Here is a 15,188-nt window from a genome sequence, read left to right as displayed (position 1 = left end):
TCACACAGATTTGGTTTTGGTTTTATTTATTTAATTTTTAAAAAAAATTGTCAATGGGGGCTGGGGATGTGGCTCAAGCGGTAGCGCGCTCGCCTGGCATGCATGAGACCCGGGTTCGATCCTCAGCGCCACATACAAACAATGATGTTGTGTCCGCCGAGAACTAAAAAATAAATATTAAAAAATTCTCTCTTTCTCTCTCTCTCTCTCTTTAAAAAAAAAATTGTCAATGGACCTTTATTTTATTTATTTATATGTGGTGCTGAGAATCAAACCCAGTGCCTTAATCATACTAGGCAAGCACTCTACCACTGAGCCACACCCCGAGCCCATGGTTTGGTTTTATTTTACAATTGTTTATTTTATATGCATTATATATATGTCTGGACTATAAGAAACTTCCTGTACATACTTCTCTTCCTTTTTCCCCTTCTAATGGCCGAAATAAAGATGATAATCAGGGAAATCTGAAGAGCCATGTGTTAAATATGGAAAAGCCTGTCAGTGAGTCTCTGAATGACTAAGTATAGAAAATTTGCCCACCAACTTATTCACCTTCCCAGTGTAATCAAAAATATATCTTGTTGGAAATAATTGTTATAGCAATTATACATAATTAGTTATACATAATCTAATAAACTTATAATTTTTTTGGTACTAGAGATTTAACCCAAGGGATGGGGGGCTTTATCACTGGGTCACATTCCCAGACTTTTTAAAAAAAATATTTTATTTTGAAACAGGGTCTTACCAAGTTGCAAAGGGCCTCATTAAGTTGCTGAGGTTGGCCTTGGAATTGCAATCCTCCTGTCTCAACATCCCAAATCACTGGGATTACAGGCATGCACCATCCCATTTGGCTCCTCTTTTAGTTTTGTAAAAATTTTAAACATTTTATATTCTGCATACGATTTCAGTATAATGTTCTTAGAGGTTTAACTCTAGTTATTTATGCTGACTCTTTGGTTTGGAGGCTTGTTTCCTTGTGACTTGGTAGTTTTTAAACATGGGTTTTTGTTTGCCTGAGTCCTTTAGGATTACTGATGGGCTGGGGTTGAAAATGTATTTCTCCAGAGAAGATGTGTATTTGCTGCTTCCGGGCCTCCAAGGACATTGTCAACCTGGCACCACTCAGACTTATTTTTCAGCTTGAGTTTTTCTGAATTCTCTGTTCAGTTTAAGGTCAGTGCAAGAACAGATATGTGGTTACAAATTCTTGGAGTATCCTTTCTTATTATGATGTGTTTTTCCATTCACAACAGAGGCTCAAAGAGACAAATTATTTTTGTGTTAGCTTTTCATCAACTATTACAAGTACCTGAGATAATCAACTCATAAAGAGAAAAGGTTTATTTTGTCTTACAGTTTTGTCTTACAGTCCCTAATTGGGCGAACACTTTGCTTTTAGGTCTCTGGTGGGGGGACAGCAAATCAAGGCAAAGCAAAATCACTTACCTCCCTCATGGCTGGGGAGCAAAAGAGAGAAAAAGAATACTGGGGTCCTATAATCCCCTTTGAGAGCATGCTCCCAATGACCTAAAACCTCCCATGAGGCCCCACTTCTAGAAGGTTCCACCATCTCCCAGTAGCACCAAACCGGGCATTATGCCTTTAACACATGGGCCTTTGCAGGACACTTGAGTTCCAAACCATAGCACTTCCTTCTGCTGGTTGGACCTTGGGCAAATCACTTAAACTTCCCTTAATTTAAGACTTATTATCACTGATTTCTTGAAGGCATTAAGTAACATAATACAAATGAAGTGCTTAAATTGTGTTTTGCATAAATTAAGTACTGGATACATGTTACTTCTTGTTTTGTAATTTATATGGCAAGACCTATATCCAAAACCATTAGGGAATGATACAAAACAGTGTATAAATAAATGACAATTCTTGTGGTTCAGAACTGTCATGGAACATACAGAAAATATTCTTTGAGGGAAGTGAGAGTTGAAGAACCTTCTCTATTTTCCAAGAACCCCCCTGACCCCAGAAAGAGGTATAGTCCCCTTATTTGGTGTTTTCTTCTGCTGTCGTAGAATAAGACCAGGGTTGTTAAATCTCATGGCTTACAGAATATTATTGTTGATATTTAGTGAAAAGTCACTACTTCAGCAGAGTGATAACTTCCCTCATCAGACTGATCATAGACCCTGAACACTTGGGTTGAATCCATGGACATAAGCTCCATTTGGGGTGCATATTTGTTTGCTAAAGTTGCCAGAACAAAGTGCCACAAACAGAGTGGTATAAACAGAAATTGGCGGTCTCATACTTCTGGAGCTGAAAAATCTGAGATCAAGGCATCAGCAGGGCCATGTTCCCTCAGAAGGCACTAGGGAAGCATCTGCTCCTGGCCTTTCTCCTGCTTTGGGGAGTTCTTTGGCTGTGGCAGCAGGACCCCCATACTCACATGGTATTCTTCTATGCACATGTCTGTCTCTGAGTCCAAAATTTCCCTTTTTATAAAGACATCAGTTATATTGGACTAGAAGCTCAACCTCTCCAGTATGACCTCATCTTAACTAATTACATCTGCAGTGACAATATTTCCAAATAAGGTCACATTCTGAGTTGCTAGAGGTTAGAACTCCAATGTAAGAATTTTGTGGGGGAGGGCAACACAATCCCACCCATAACTGGGTGGGTCTTCTTCTTTGTTGCCAATGGAGGCAGAAAGAAGCTGCTAGTTCCTGTGTGCCAAAGTTCCTCCTTCTCCCCCTAGCTTTTTCCTTCCCCCCTTCATACAGCCATGGCTTCTTTTCAATGTATGTTCCTTTCCCTGGCAAGGGATACGACTTCTCTTCTTGACTCTCAGACAATGAAACATGCTGGGAACAGATGTCTCCAAATCTGTTTCTGCAACAGTTTTGGATTCAGATGAAGGCCCAACCAATATCTCTGAGCTGCTTTGCGTGTGTTTTCACATACCTTGCCTCTCTGAATCCTCAAAATTCCCCTCTAGAGTAGTATGATACCTACTTTTGAGGAAAATAAAGCTAAGACATTAAGTAGCTTATCCAAAATCACACCATTCACAAGTGGTAGGGCTAGAAATACGATCCATCTGGATAGGATTTTGTCTTATCTTTGTGATTCCAGAAACTAAGACAGTATCAGCAGCTCTTCTCATTCCAAACCTTTCCACTGCGCTTCTCTGCTTTACCAGTCACTGTGCCAATGAATGGAAGTGACTGTGCTCTTAGAGGATGAGCATCTAGTTACCCAGGTGTCACAAATTGGTCTCATCCCACCGCGTATATACATAGTTGTGCCAACCTAACTATTGGAATTTTCAAAACCCCTAAATCAATATGGCCTGGATTCACTTGAGTGTCCTGTTGATCAAATACCCAAAGAAATGAAAAAAATTGGATGTAATCTAGTGCAACTCTCAAGTGCAAAGGAACTCTGAACAGGAGTCCTGACTCACAGTGCCTTTCCTGGGACAGCACACTCCACCTCCATGCCACCATGTTGGAAAAGTAAAAATCTCAAATCTCACAACTGTCTTAATATGCTTAGGCCCCTGGCTCTCCACCCATCCCACCCATGGGAAAGAAGAAAACACATGACCGGAATATTAGAGGCTAACAATAAATGCCCTCCCTGTCAGCTGTCAGAAAATCCAAGGTGCTTTGAGGCAGAAAGATGAACAAACACTCCCCTTTGGCAGGATACAGGCCCTGGCTTAGTAGTTGTAGTCATTAGCTCCTGCTTGGAGAAAGTGTTTCCCAGGAAGGCGACCTGTGCTGTTTGATGTTCACTGACTGATCTGGTTAGGCTCTGAATATAGGACCTCATCCTGAAATTCTAGTCTTCTAGAGAGGGGAATGGATTTGAGGAATGAATGCAATAAGAAGGAAGAATGTTCCACATGAGAAAACTGAGTACTCTCTGAGGCATGTTTTCCTTTAACAGTGCAACGAAAACTGAGGCAATTATAAGGTGAGAGGATGATTTTATTTCAATTTCCTGATTTTTTTTCAGGTGTGCTTGTTCCACTTGAATTATATTTCATAAACTGACCCATTTCCTTTGTCTGTATGGGCCTAAGTCATCACCGTCATTATTGAGTCTGGAAAGTCCTAGGGCGCGGTCTTTGTCTCAGGGCTAGGTCAGGGCTAGGTCCAGAATTCAGGTCTCTTCACCCCAGTCCTGGCTCTCAGCCACTCCCCAGAGGCCTCTGCTGACACGGATACCTCACCATCAAAGACCCAATCCCACCCACCAGGTCACTCATAGGGTTAAGCATCCTTAAAATGCATCCTCTGTCTGTGATCCTTCACAATCCCATTGCCATGATGCTTCACTCTCAAAGCTGGCATCTGGCCTGGAGTTCAAAGAGAAAGGAATTACAGCCAGGTTCCTAAGTGTCCACAAAGAGCAAGTTCTGGAATCAAAGAATCTGATAGCCAGAACTCTGGGAGGGTGAGAAATCTGCTCTCTTCTTTTCAGAAGGAGAGCAGGAAAGTGGCTTGTCCAGGGTCACTCAGCTCAAAAAGACAAACCTGGACCTAGAGCCATCCCATAGATCAGTAAATCTGGTCCTTTTCCCACCTCATCTTACTCCTTTCTTTCTGACAGGGAGAGAGGGAAAGAGCAGAGAAAGAGAATGAATGAGAGAATGAGAATCACCTTTAAGGAAAAGGTGTTTCAGCCGGGAGTGTGGGAGTTGTGGGAGGGCCTCCCACTTCACCCTGGTTTTGAAGGATCTCTCCATCCCCTTCTCTAACCAAGTAGCTGTGGCAGAACAGTGGGGGCCTGGCTGACATCCTGGGCTTTAAAGTCCCATATCAACTTGCGTTTTTTTTTTTTTAATTTTTATTGTTGGTTGTTCAAAACATTACATAGTACTTGATATATCATATTTCACACTTTGATTCAAGTGGGTTATGAACTCCCATTTTTACCCCGTATACAGATTGCAGAATCACATCAGTTACACATCCATTGATTTACATATTGCCATACTCGTGTCTGTTGTATTCTGCTGCCTTTCCTATCCTCTACTATCCCCCCTCCCCTCCCCTCCCCTCCCCTCTTCTCTCTCTACCCCCTCTACTGTCATTCATTTCTCCCCCTTGTATTATTTTTCCCTTTCACCTCACTTCCTCTTGTATGTAATTTTGTATAACCCTGAGGGTCTCCTTCCATTTCCATGCAATTTCCCTTCTCTCTCCCTTTCCCTCCCACCTCTCATCCCTGTTTAATGTTAATCTTCTTCTCCTGCTCTTCGTCCCTACTCTGTTCTTAGTTACTCTCCTTATATCAAAGAAGACATTTGGCATTCGTTTTTTAGGGATTGGCTAGCTTCACTTAGCATAATCTGCTCTAATGCCATCCATTTCCCTGCAAATTCTATGATTTTGTCATTTTTTAATGCAGAGTAATACTCCATTGTGTATAAATGCCACATTTTTTTTATCCATTCGTCTATTGAAGGGCATCTAGGTTGGTTCCACAGTCTTGCTATTGTGAATTGTGCTGCTATGAACATAGATGTAGCAGTGTCCCTGTAGCATGCTCTTTTTAGGTCTTTAGGGAATAGACCTAGAAGGGGAATAGCTGGGTCAAATGGTGGTTCCATTCCCAGCTTTCCAAGAAATCTCCATACTGCTTTCCAAATTGGCTGCACCAATTTGCAGTCCCACCAGCAATGCACAAGTGTACCCTTTTCCCCACATCCTTGCCAGCACTTGTTGATGTTTGACTTCATAATGGCTGCCAATCTTACTGGAGTGAGATGGTATCTTAGAGTGGTTTTGATTTGCATTTCTCTGACTGCTAGAGATGGTGAGCATTTTTTCATGTACTTGTTGATTGATTGTATGTCCTCCTCTGAGAAGTGTCTGTTCAGGTCCTTGGCCCATTTGTTGATTGGGTTATTTGTTTTCTTATTGTCTAATTTTTTGAGTTCTTTGTATACTCTGGATATTAGGGCTCTATCTGAAGTGTGAGGAGTAAAGATTTGTTCCCAGGGTGTAGGCTCCCTATTTACCTCTCTTATTGTTTCTTTTGCTGAGAAAAAACTTTTTAGTTTGAGTAAGTCCCATTTGTTGATTCTAGTTATTAACTCTTGTGCTATGGGTGTCCTATTGAGGAATTTGGAGCCCGACCCCACAGTATGTAGATGGTAGCTAACTTTTTCTTCTATCAGACGGCGTGTCTCTGATTTGATATCAAGCTCCTTGATCCATTTTGCGTTTTATAGGGACTTTATTAATTATCACTAATAACAGAAAACCCAAAGCTGTGCCCATTTGATAATTCGGGAGAAATTTGTAGCGCTTTAAAAAAAATATTGAATTTTGTGCAAACATATAAAGAGCTACTTCCGGAATCACCCATCATCCCGGGTAGGGGCAGTGGACTGTCCAGCCTTTTTCAGGGAATGCTGTTCCTACAACCCTTTCTCTACCCCAGAGTCGCTTCTCTACTTCAGGAGGTTTTGCTTCTCCTATGCTTCCCACAGTTGCAAATCCTCACGTTGCCCAAAACTAAATCTTAAGTTCCATGGACAAATGCTCCAGCCCCGCGGGGCTCCCGGACACTAGAGAGATCGGATTTCGCGTGGCAGCCCAGCTTCCCTTACTCCGCTTTCCTCCCGCCTGAGATGCGCTGGAGCCAATCAGAGCGACGCCGAGCTCTGGGTTGTAGAGTCCCGAGCCCGGGACCCGCCCCTCTTTGTTGCGGTGGCCAATGGACGCATTCAGAACATCGGCGGCTGCCCGGGTGACTCGGTTATATGTCACAGAATAACATTCGAGAATGGGACATGGAATGAGGCGACGACCGCAGCAGCCCCAGCAGCCCCAGCAGCCCCAGTCCCAGGCTCGGCAGCAGGCGCCGAAGCAGCAGCCCCCGCCGCCTGGAGAGGCTTTGCAGCAATGAAGCCCACCATCCCGAGGTAGGTCCCGGAGCGCCGCGCGCCCTTTCCGAGCCCCGCCTGCGGTCAGTCGCTCCAGGTACCTGGCCCTGGAATTTGGGGTGCGGGAGGCGGATGCAGCTCTTTCCATTGGAACATAGGGCTAGGGGCGCCCCTTCTCCTGCCGGGGTCCGGGAGGGTTTTCTGGGAGAAGCGGGGCTACCTTTGCAAGCGGAGGCTGCTGCAGCGCCCTCGCGTTAGCCCTGGGCGCTCACGTGTCGGCACGTTCTGGGCTCGGCTCGTCTCGTCCATCGTCCACTACTGGGACCCAGGAATGAGTGGAGCCTTGCGGGGACCTCCTGTGTCTTCACGCACCACGGGCTGTCTTTCTTCTGCCTACACGGTCCACTCCGCATCCCCCATGCTCCTCGTTTCCCCCACACCCTGGTGTTTAGGTGTGTGTGAAGCTTTGTGGCAAATTCAAGCTGCCTTTCTGTGTAATCGGAAGGCTGAAAGCTCGTATTCAATTCCTTGGGGGAAGGGGGTCTTGTCAGCGTGCAAGGGGCAGCGGGAGGTGACGTGGAGACGCTCCAGGGCTCCCACTCGGTTCCTCTGGATGTCCACTTAGCCGTGGTGTCTGCTGTCTCCACTGATTTCAGGCACGGCCCGTAAGCCGGGAGCCCGGCCGCCTCCGCTGAGCTCTCGCCGCCGCTACCCCTTGGCGCGTCCTGCCGCAGAGAGAGGCATGGAAAAGGCCACCCCCGCGGGGCGCTGATCCCCGCGCCGCGCCCGCGCGCACACGCCCCCCGCTGCTGCCGCTGCCAAGCACCCCCCTCACCTCGCCCCCCGCGCCCTCTCCCCACCATGACCGGCTCTGCGGCCGACACTCTCCGCTGCCCCCACCCCAAAGGCTCCAAAGGCACCCGGTCCCGGAGCAGCCACGCACGGCCCGTGAGCCTCGCCACCAGCGGGGGCTCGGAGGAGGAGGACAAAGACGGTGGGGTGATGTTTCACGTTAACAAGAGCGGCTTCCCGATCGACAGCCACACCTGGGAGCGCATGTGGATGCACGTGGCCAAGGTGCACCCCAAGGGGGGAGAAATGGTGGGCGCTATCAGGAACGCCGCCTTCTTGGCAAAGGTCAGTGGCTTCGCATGAGAGGGTGGGATGGGCAATGATGGGACCATTTCAACCAGAACAGAGCAAATAGAGTCAATCTCCATGTCATTGGTCCTGCTACAAACTCCCTCCTCCCAATTGCTCTTGTCAGCTCTTTTCCTAATTGTCATGTTTGCCTTGGAAGCCTTAGAAATGGGGGAGCACCATCCTGGAACTATATGATAGGATTGTGGCAAGGTTTCTTTGAATCTCCAAACTGTTATTTACTCAGTCCCATGTCCATCCCCCTTCAGCAAAGACTAGCGCCACCAGGTAACACCAGCGATGCCAAAAATGCATAGACCCCAAGGATACCACTCTACTTGTCCTCTTTGGAGTTCTCGCTCCTTCCCCCATCCTCCCAGCCCCCCACCCCCAGCAAATGATTTATTAAGCTGTGAATGAATTTGCAATCAACCAGTCAGACTTCTCAGTGTGAATCATTTCTAGACTTTTTGCCTTTTTTTTTTTTTTTTTTTTATGACAGTGACTTTCACCTCTGAAACTTGCAAAACAGTGAACTGTCTCTTTACAGCGTATCTGGACTCCAAGAAAAAAAAAAAAAAAAAAAAAGAAGAGTTTTGGCAGTGGCTTAAAAGGGACTTTCCAGTACACATGATGAATTAGTCTCACTGGATAAAGAAAGAGGCTCAGGAGTGAGCTGACTGGGCTTGAGGGCCAAGGATATTGTGTCAGAGGGAGGAAGATGTTCCCTGGTGGGAGTAACAGCATTATATAAAATACCAAAATGAAACTGGAGAGAAATGCTGCAGAGCTTGGGAGTTACTATGGTGGATAGTTTCCCCTGGATCTTGGGGACACTGGTATGGCTGAGAAGATTCTTGAGTAGGTCTAGGTACACAAGACCAGAGTCCTAGAGGACCATCTGATAGAATTTGGTGACAGCTGAGCATGTGAGCCTGCAGGCTAGAAGGCTGTGTGCCCTTGGGGGTGTGACAGGGCCTCTAAACTTCCTGCAGTATCAGTTGGAGTATTTTATTACTCTTCTGGTCAAGGAGATCTTCAGTATGCCCACCTAGAACCTGTCCGCATGAGTGTCAACCAAAATTACCCATGCTCCATTCTCTTAAACAGTCCTGTTTCTGGTTTATTTTTACTTTTTATTTTGAGACAATTCTGACTTCACAATTTTTCTTTACTTACTTGAGAAGCTGGAGCCCTTAAGCCTAGAAGATGAGGTCACAGGGAACAGAGGCTAGATGCTACTGTCCTGGGTTGCCTTTCTAACTTGCACACTTATTACTGTCTTGGTCTCTAATTGTGCATTCTTCTTCCATCCTTGTAGTACTTTTCCATGTAGGAATCATGGAATCTTAGTAGGTAAAATAGTCTCCCATCTCACTGAACCCCTTCCCTTCCTCTTCCTGAACACTTACTTGTCACCTCCCAGGGCAGGTGATTCCAGGACTGGCCAGATTTGAATGTGAGGAAGCTCTTTTCTTAGACTAAACAGAAATCCACCACCACTTCAGTCACATTTCACTATGGACTCTTGTATTGCCCTTTGAATCAGTGCGCAGTGTGCTGACTTCCTTGCTATTATTCACAGCAACCCTGAAGGCTACAAGGCTCTTACGGTGGAAGGCACTTGAAGTAAAAATTAGGGACCAAATTCTAGTTTTGGTTGTGCTAGCTTTGTGACCAGGTCACTCACTTAAAATCTCTGGGCTTACTTTTCTCATCTATAAAATAAAAGTAGAGCTGATTTCATGTAATGTTCTTTGCAACTCTCAAATCCCATGATGTCATGATCCAGGAGTCTGCAGGTCTCTAATGCTGACCTGTGTGACACTAGAGCCCACTGGCTGAAGAACCCTTAGAACTGTGACATTTCACATTATTCTTTAGTCCTCTGTGTCTACTGATAGTGCCTTTTACCTTTTCTTATGTGTCATAGTTCCCAGACTAACTCATTCTTGTCCTCTTTCTAGGACAATTGCTAGCCTGTCATCAGTCCTCTGAAATAAGCACATGTAAAATACAATATCCTCAATGTTGTCTGAGCAGTTTAGAACATAGATTTCTATTTTCTGATATCTGTACTTAATACCTACTATTATAGCTGAAAGCTATGCTCTTAAAAGAGAATGTTTCTTTTTTCTTTTTCTTTTATTTTTCATACTTGGGATTGAAACCGGGTGCTTTACCACTGACCTTTGACATCCCCAGCCTGTTTTATTTTTACTTTTTATTTTGAGACAAGATCTCACCAAGTTGCTTAGGGCCTCACTAAGTTACGGCGGAGTCTGGTCTCAAAATTGCAATCCTTCTGCCTCAGCCTTCGAGTTGCTGGGATTACAGGCACCTGGCTCAGAATGTTCCTTTTTTTATATGTCAGCTGCATCATTACTGTACTTTTATAGGAACATGGAAACTGCAGTTAAGCCAGGACTCTGCCAGCCCAAATTCAGGCAGTTGGTCTTTGAACCTAGGGAAAGGGCTTAACATTTTTCTCTCTCTCAGCCTTGCCTCTTAATGCTTGGCTCTCTATCTTCAGTGGTCAGATGGTATCTCCCTGGGCCCACCTTTCTGCAAACCCTGACCCCTGCCCAGTCTCTGACATGGGAATGATGTCAAAAGCTCCTGTGCTCCTCTTGGATCAGGGGCAATTTCCTGTGCTTAATTTGGCAGACTCTCCTCTGGGACCAAGTCCTTTCCTCCTTCCTGCAAATCAAAGTCCCCCTGAAGCATGAAAGAACAGTGGTAGGGTAGTGGTTGTGGAGAAAGGTCGGAGAATTTCAAGGCATTTAACTATTTTTTTTGGCAGTTGAAGATGCACTAACAAGCAAAAAGAAGTAGACGGGGAAAGGTTTCAAGGGCCTAGGAGAAGGAATGAATGACAGACCCTTCCTGTCTACAGGATGTTCCATTAGTGGCCATGGTCAGCTTTGCCTGAGAGTCCAGATGTCTCCTCTTGATTGAAAGAAGAGTGTTCACTGAGATCCTTCTTCCAAATTTGTGACTACAGGCCTCTTCTCTGGTGGTTGCTGAGTCTGAAGTTAGCACTTGAACAGGTCAAATCTGAGGTTTTTCAGGGATAGTTTGACCCATTGAGTTCTTAAGTCTTCAATTCTGTGAGCATAATAATTATTTCAGAGTTACTACAAGTGGTATAATTCTTGCTCAATTTATGTGTTTATACGTGTTCCACATGTGAGACAGTGGGGTAGAATGAAGGAAACAGCAAGAATCATTTGGAGGTTTCTAGAAGATGGGAAGGGAGGGGCAGAGAAAGTGGAAGCACTCCTAGCACTTCTGTCTGCCTGGGGCTGGCCCCACTCAGGCAGGAAACCAAGATGGATTCAGCAGGAAACATCCAGTGTTTCTTGCAGCCCTCACACGTTTGTTTCTCATTCTCACATTGATTCTAAACCGGGAAAGAATTCATGTTTAGAGGTCTGAATTTTGCCTCAGCCAACAAGTGTGAGTTCTTGGGACTTGAGACTTTGCAGCAAAGGGGGCTCCACATGGGCCCCCAGAGGCCTCACACGGGCAGTTAATTCCCTCCTCTGCCCTGGATTCAGAACTGTCTGTCTTGTCTGTGCACCCTGCTCTGCCCAAGGACCTCTGTACCAAGCCACCATTAACAGATTTGAGGTTGCTCCTGATGCAGAACCCTGGGCCCCACCCTGAGATCATGGGTGCTGGTTGCTCTGTGCTGCTTCTCCCCAGTTGCCAGGAAGATTCTTCTGCCTGATGCCTGTGCAGTATATTTTTCAGAGCAGGGAAGACAAAAGCCTTTGCTTACTCCTCATTCTTGTCAAAGATTGCTAGTGCCTGGGCCTCTTGCTGCCTCTCTGGCTCCTTTCCTGGCCTCCCCTTTCTCTCCGCCATGACAGTGCCAGCTACACACCTGTGCTCATCCATATCCCTTCCCCTTGCTTTCTCCTGACAGATTGTGTTTGGCAAGAATGGAGTCGAAGAGAGGCTGTCTGCAAAAGTCTTGCCTGTGGTTTGTCTCATTCTTCGTCTTCTTGAACAACAGTCTTCCTGCCCACTCCCCTTCCCCCTCTTTCCTGTCCACTAAACCTCCCAGGGCCCTTGTCTGTGGAGAGGTTAGGTCTGAGCTGTTCCCTCTAGATTCTGCCTTCATCAACTTAGCTGTGGTTTGCTGAGCAGGATGTAGGTGGCAGGATATGAGACCCTGGGGGGGAAGAGCCATGGAAAATCAAAGTTGGAGTATGATGAAATCTGGCAAGGAAACAGCATGAGGAAGGACCCTTCGGACCCCAGTCAGGGAGAAGAAAAACGGTGTGCCCTGGGCTTTTCCTGAAAAGGTCGCACCAATTTATGTTCCATTATTGCTGGGTGAGAGCATCCTCACCAGCATTGGGTATTTGCATTTCAAAATGTCTTTGCTATCTAGGGAAGAGGAAAATGACATTTTGCAGGGACTTCAATTTGCATTTCTTAAATTATTAGCGAGCTTGAATGTTTTTTTCAAATATTTATTCCCTCTGCATTTCTTCTTTTTGTGATCTTTTTATTGTGATAAACCTATATAACATAATTTACCATTTTAACCATTCAAGGTGCACAGTTCTGTCGCAATAAGTACATTCATGTCACTGCCATCCATCTCCAAAACTTTTTCATCTTCCTCCATTGACACCGGTACACATTAAAAACACGATCTCCTCATCTCCTTCTCAACCCAGCCTCTGACAGTCAGTCTCTACTTCCTATGAATCAGGCAACTCTATAATCCTCATTCAAGAGAAATTATACAATATTTGCCCCCTGCTTCCCCCCCTACCCCCAGTACTGGGGATTGAACCTAGGAGAGCTTTGCCACTGAGCTTTACCACGAATTGCCAGTTCTTTTTATTTTTTTTAAATTTTGAGTCAGGGTCTTACTAAATTGCTGAAACTGGTCTCGAATTAGCAATTCTCCTGTCTCAGCCTCGCAAGTGGCTGAGATTACAGACATGTGCCTCCATACTTGGCTCAACATTTGCCCTTTTATGACAAGGTTATTCCCCTACCAAACGTCTTCAAGGTTCATCCATGTTCTAGCATGTACTAAAATTTCCTTCCTTTTTAAGCCTGAATAACTATCCACTGTATGTACGTGCAACATTGTGCGTATTCCTTTCATTCATCCATAAACCCTTGTGTTGCTTCCACCTTTGGGGGCTCTATTTTTTTCCATTGAGGCCTAAAGAGTTTTCTTATCGTTCTGTATGAACTCTTCATGAATTAAGGATATTAATTTATTGTCACCACGCATCCCCAGGGGAATGTGGGTGTTTTCATCTTCCATTAGTGTGAGAAGACATCTTTGTGATTCCAAGTTCTGAGTGTCTGAGAATTCAGGCCCCTGCTGATTCTGTTTTCAAGTTCTAGAAAGGTGCAGACTCTACAGGCCTCCCTGGTCTAGACCCCTGAGAACCTGTTGTTGATGAGCCATTACAGTTTAACACCTTTGAATGTTTACACATTAGCTCATGTAACCTCACAACCAGCCTGGAAGGTTTAAAACAGGTAATGATATGATTCCTCTGTTATCAGGAGGAAAGCGGAGACTTAGAGAGGTCATGCAGCTCCAAACAGGGTCCATAGCTGGTAGGAGACAGCAGAGATTTGAACCTGATTGTGTGTCTTGTGATAATACCCCAAAGAGCCCACCCGGCCTTATAGTCCAGGTCCCATGGGAACCCTGGCAGCCTAAGGCACCAGCTGGAAACTGCCCCCCTCGTCTGAGCCCCCGCCAGTTCTCCCAGACGTCGGGTGAGTTGTAGCCGATGACATCATCCCCGCAGCAGTCTCTGCTCCTCTCCCCACCACAGCTCAGCTCCCTAGCCTGGGTTTGGGGAATGTCTACATTTGTCCTCCCGACTGGGAGCAAATGTGGCCGCAGCCCTAGGACTCTGCTCACAGCCGGGCTGAGGTAACCATGCAGCTGTCTTGAAAAGCCCTTGGGCGCCATTGGGCTGTTATTCTGAGGACCAGCTGTCGCCTGTCTCCCACCCCCACCATTCAGCCTGTGGAGCTTCAGGGGAGTTGAAATAATTTGGTGGTCAGCCCTGCAGCGAACTCTGAACCGTGTCACTGGCTGTGCACAGTTTCCCAAGAGGTTTACCCTCCCACTTCCCCACATTTACCAACTTTTCCATGAAGTAGGTACAAACAGCATTTGCCTGTGGAGAAATGCTCATGGCTTCATAAACTGTGATTTCCCTCCTCCCTTCCTCTGCTCCTGTACTTTCTGTCCCCTCTGTATCTGGCCTAGAGCTTGGAACATAGGAGATGCTAAGAAAATGTCTGTTCAAATCTCCCCTTCTTTCTTTACTTCTCTGTGAAATTTCTGGCACTTTTTTTACCCAGAATTCCAGGTATGGGTTTTTGCAGATGTTTCTGAAAAGAAACAAAAACAAAAGCAGGGATAAGCTTGACACTTCCTGGTGTTTGTTGAGCAGAAATGCAAGTGTTCTTTCCTAACCCTTTTTTTGGTGATACCAGGGATGGAACCCAGAGCCTCACTAGTACAAGGAATGTGCTCTATCACTGAGCTATATCACCAGCCCTGCCTGTTTTTTTTGCTTTTGTTTTTGTTTTTGAGATGGATTCTTGCTATGTTGCCCAGGCTGGCACTGAACTCCTGGGATCAAGAGATCCTCCTGTCTCAGCCTCCAAAGTAGCTGGGACTACAGATATGTACCACTGAACCCTGCTCACTTCTTATTTTGACTCTGTGTGTGTGTGTGTGTGTGTGTGTGTGTGTGTGTGTGTTCAAATTGAAACATTTGCTCCTCAAAATAACTCTCTCAGGCAGGAATGTGATTCATTTGAGTTGAGATGTTGTAAAGAAAATGTAGCTTGCAGAACAGTTGTGTTTGCAAGTACTGCCACTTAGCCACACACCACACACATACACACAGGACTCACACATAATCCTTAACTGTGAGGTAGAAAGTGTGACTTTCAGCTGAAGGAACACTGGCTGTGAAGTAGTATGTCTCAAGGCCAAGATAGATTAGAGGCAAGATCGGAAATGAAGGTTAAGGCACATTTGCAGTAAATGTAGCCAAAGGGGCAGAAGTATGGAAAGAGCCTGCTGCCCCATAGGAACTTGTCAGGGAAACAGCCAGGAATGTCCTAGGCAACATCTGGCTCTGCTGCCCAGCCAGGCTGCCCA

General features: G+C 45.6%; 1 protein-coding gene across 1 annotated transcript in view; it reads left to right on the top strand.

Moving 5' to 3' along the window:
• Positions 1-7,626: 7,626 nt before the first annotated feature.
• Vash2 (vasohibin 2) overlaps positions 7,627-15,188 on the top strand; it is a 35,380-nt gene continuing 27,818 nt past the window's right edge. Inside the window, exon 1 of the mRNA XM_027934823.2 lies at positions 7,627-8,011. Coding sequence (XP_027790624.1) covers positions 7,736-8,011 — 276 coding nt within the window. The 5' untranslated portion in view covers positions 7,627-7,735. The remainder of the gene's footprint in view (positions 8,012-15,188) is intronic.

This window comes from Marmota flaviventris, chromosome 12 (assembly GCF_047511675.1).
Source record: "Marmota flaviventris isolate mMarFla1 chromosome 12, mMarFla1.hap1, whole genome shotgun sequence".
NCBI classification, from domain to species: domain Eukaryota; kingdom Metazoa; phylum Chordata; class Mammalia; order Rodentia; family Sciuridae; genus Marmota; species Marmota flaviventris.
Note: the sequence above shows the minus strand (reverse complement) of the source record. Positions and strands in the feature narration are given on the sequence as shown.